We start from the raw sequence: 1,345 nt of genomic DNA, 5'->3' as shown, positions 1-1,345 counted from the left end.
ATGACCCAGAGAATGGCCTTAGGTAATGACTCTTCTGTGAAAGAGTTTATCCTGCTGGGCTTGACACAGCAGCCAGAGCTTCAACTGCCTCTCTTCTTCCTGTTCTTGGGAATCTATGTGGTCTCCATGGTGGGAAACCTGGGCTTGATTGTTCTGATTATTTTGAACCCTCACCTGCACACCCCCATGTACTACTTTCTCTTCAACCTTTCCTTCACAGATCTATGCTACTCTTCTGTCATCACACCCAAAATGCTGGTGAGTTTTGTGAAGCAGAACACCATCTCCCATGCAGAGTGCATGACTCAGCTCTTTTTCTTCTGTTTCTTTGTTATTGATGAATGCTACATTTTGACAGCAATGGCCTATGACAGATATGCTGCTATCTGTAAACCCCTGCTTTACCAGGTCACCATGTCCTATCAGGTCTGCCATTCGATGACATTTGGTATATACGTGATGGGGTTTGTGGGTGCAATGGCCCACGTAGTTTGCATGTTGAGACTGACTTTTTGTGATGGCAACATCATCAATCACTATGTGTGTGATATACTTCCTCTCCTGAAGCTCTCCTGTACAAGTACTGCCATCAATGAGCTTGTGGTTTTCATTGTTGTGGGTGTCAATGTAACAGTGCCCAGCCTGACTATCTTTATTTCTTACACCTTGATCCTTTCCAGCATTCTTGGCATTCGTTCTGCAGAGGGTAGGTCAAAAGCCTTCAGCACCTGTGGCTCCCATGTAATAGCTGTTTTGTTTTTCTTTGGAGCTGCAGCATTCATGTATCTTAAACCTTCTAGTGCATCTGTGGAAGGTGATAATATATCTACCATATTTTATACCATTGTGGGGCCAATGCTGAATCCTTTCATCTACAGCATAAGAAATAAGGATGTCCACATTGCAATGAGAAAAACTTTGAAGAGAAGCATGTTTACTTAAGTAGAATCTGTATTTGTTATGGGATAATCTCAGGACATGTGATGATTACAATTAGAGTTAGTACCAGAGGAACAGCTCATTGGTAGAGAATTTGCATACATGCATGGGTCCCCGGATTTGATTCACAGTGTTGAAATCCTCAAGGGCTATAACAATTAAAAGAACATAAAAAACCCAATGATGAGAATAGTGTAGAATTAAAATTATTTAACCTTATTCAAAATTAAGTTACTTATTAAGAAAATTTCAGAAGTAGTCAGTTAAGGGTGACTAACTCATCGTTTTAAGATAGAGTGCATAATTTATTCTATAATTATCCAAAGTCATTTTACCTTTTGTCAGTATTGAAGACTGAGGAAAACACACATTTGTGCAGTCATCTACTAGTATAATATCCATAGAG

The 1,345-nt window shown here is 39.8% G+C and overlaps 1 protein-coding gene across 1 annotated transcript; it reads left to right on the top strand.

Annotated features, from left to right (window-relative positions):
• On the top strand, positions 1-942 carry LOC142847189 (olfactory receptor 8B3-like). Its single transcript, XM_075967916.1, has one exon. The coding sequence runs from the start codon at positions 1-3 to the stop codon at positions 940-942; it is 942 nt and encodes a 313-aa protein (XP_075824031.1).
• The last annotated feature ends 403 nt before the right edge of the window (positions 943-1,345 follow it).

This window comes from Microtus pennsylvanicus, chromosome 3 (assembly GCF_037038515.1).
Source record: "Microtus pennsylvanicus isolate mMicPen1 chromosome 3, mMicPen1.hap1, whole genome shotgun sequence".
NCBI classification, from domain to species: Eukaryota; Metazoa; Chordata; class Mammalia; order Rodentia; family Cricetidae; genus Microtus; species Microtus pennsylvanicus.
Note: the sequence above shows the minus strand (reverse complement) of the source record. Positions and strands in the feature narration are given on the sequence as shown.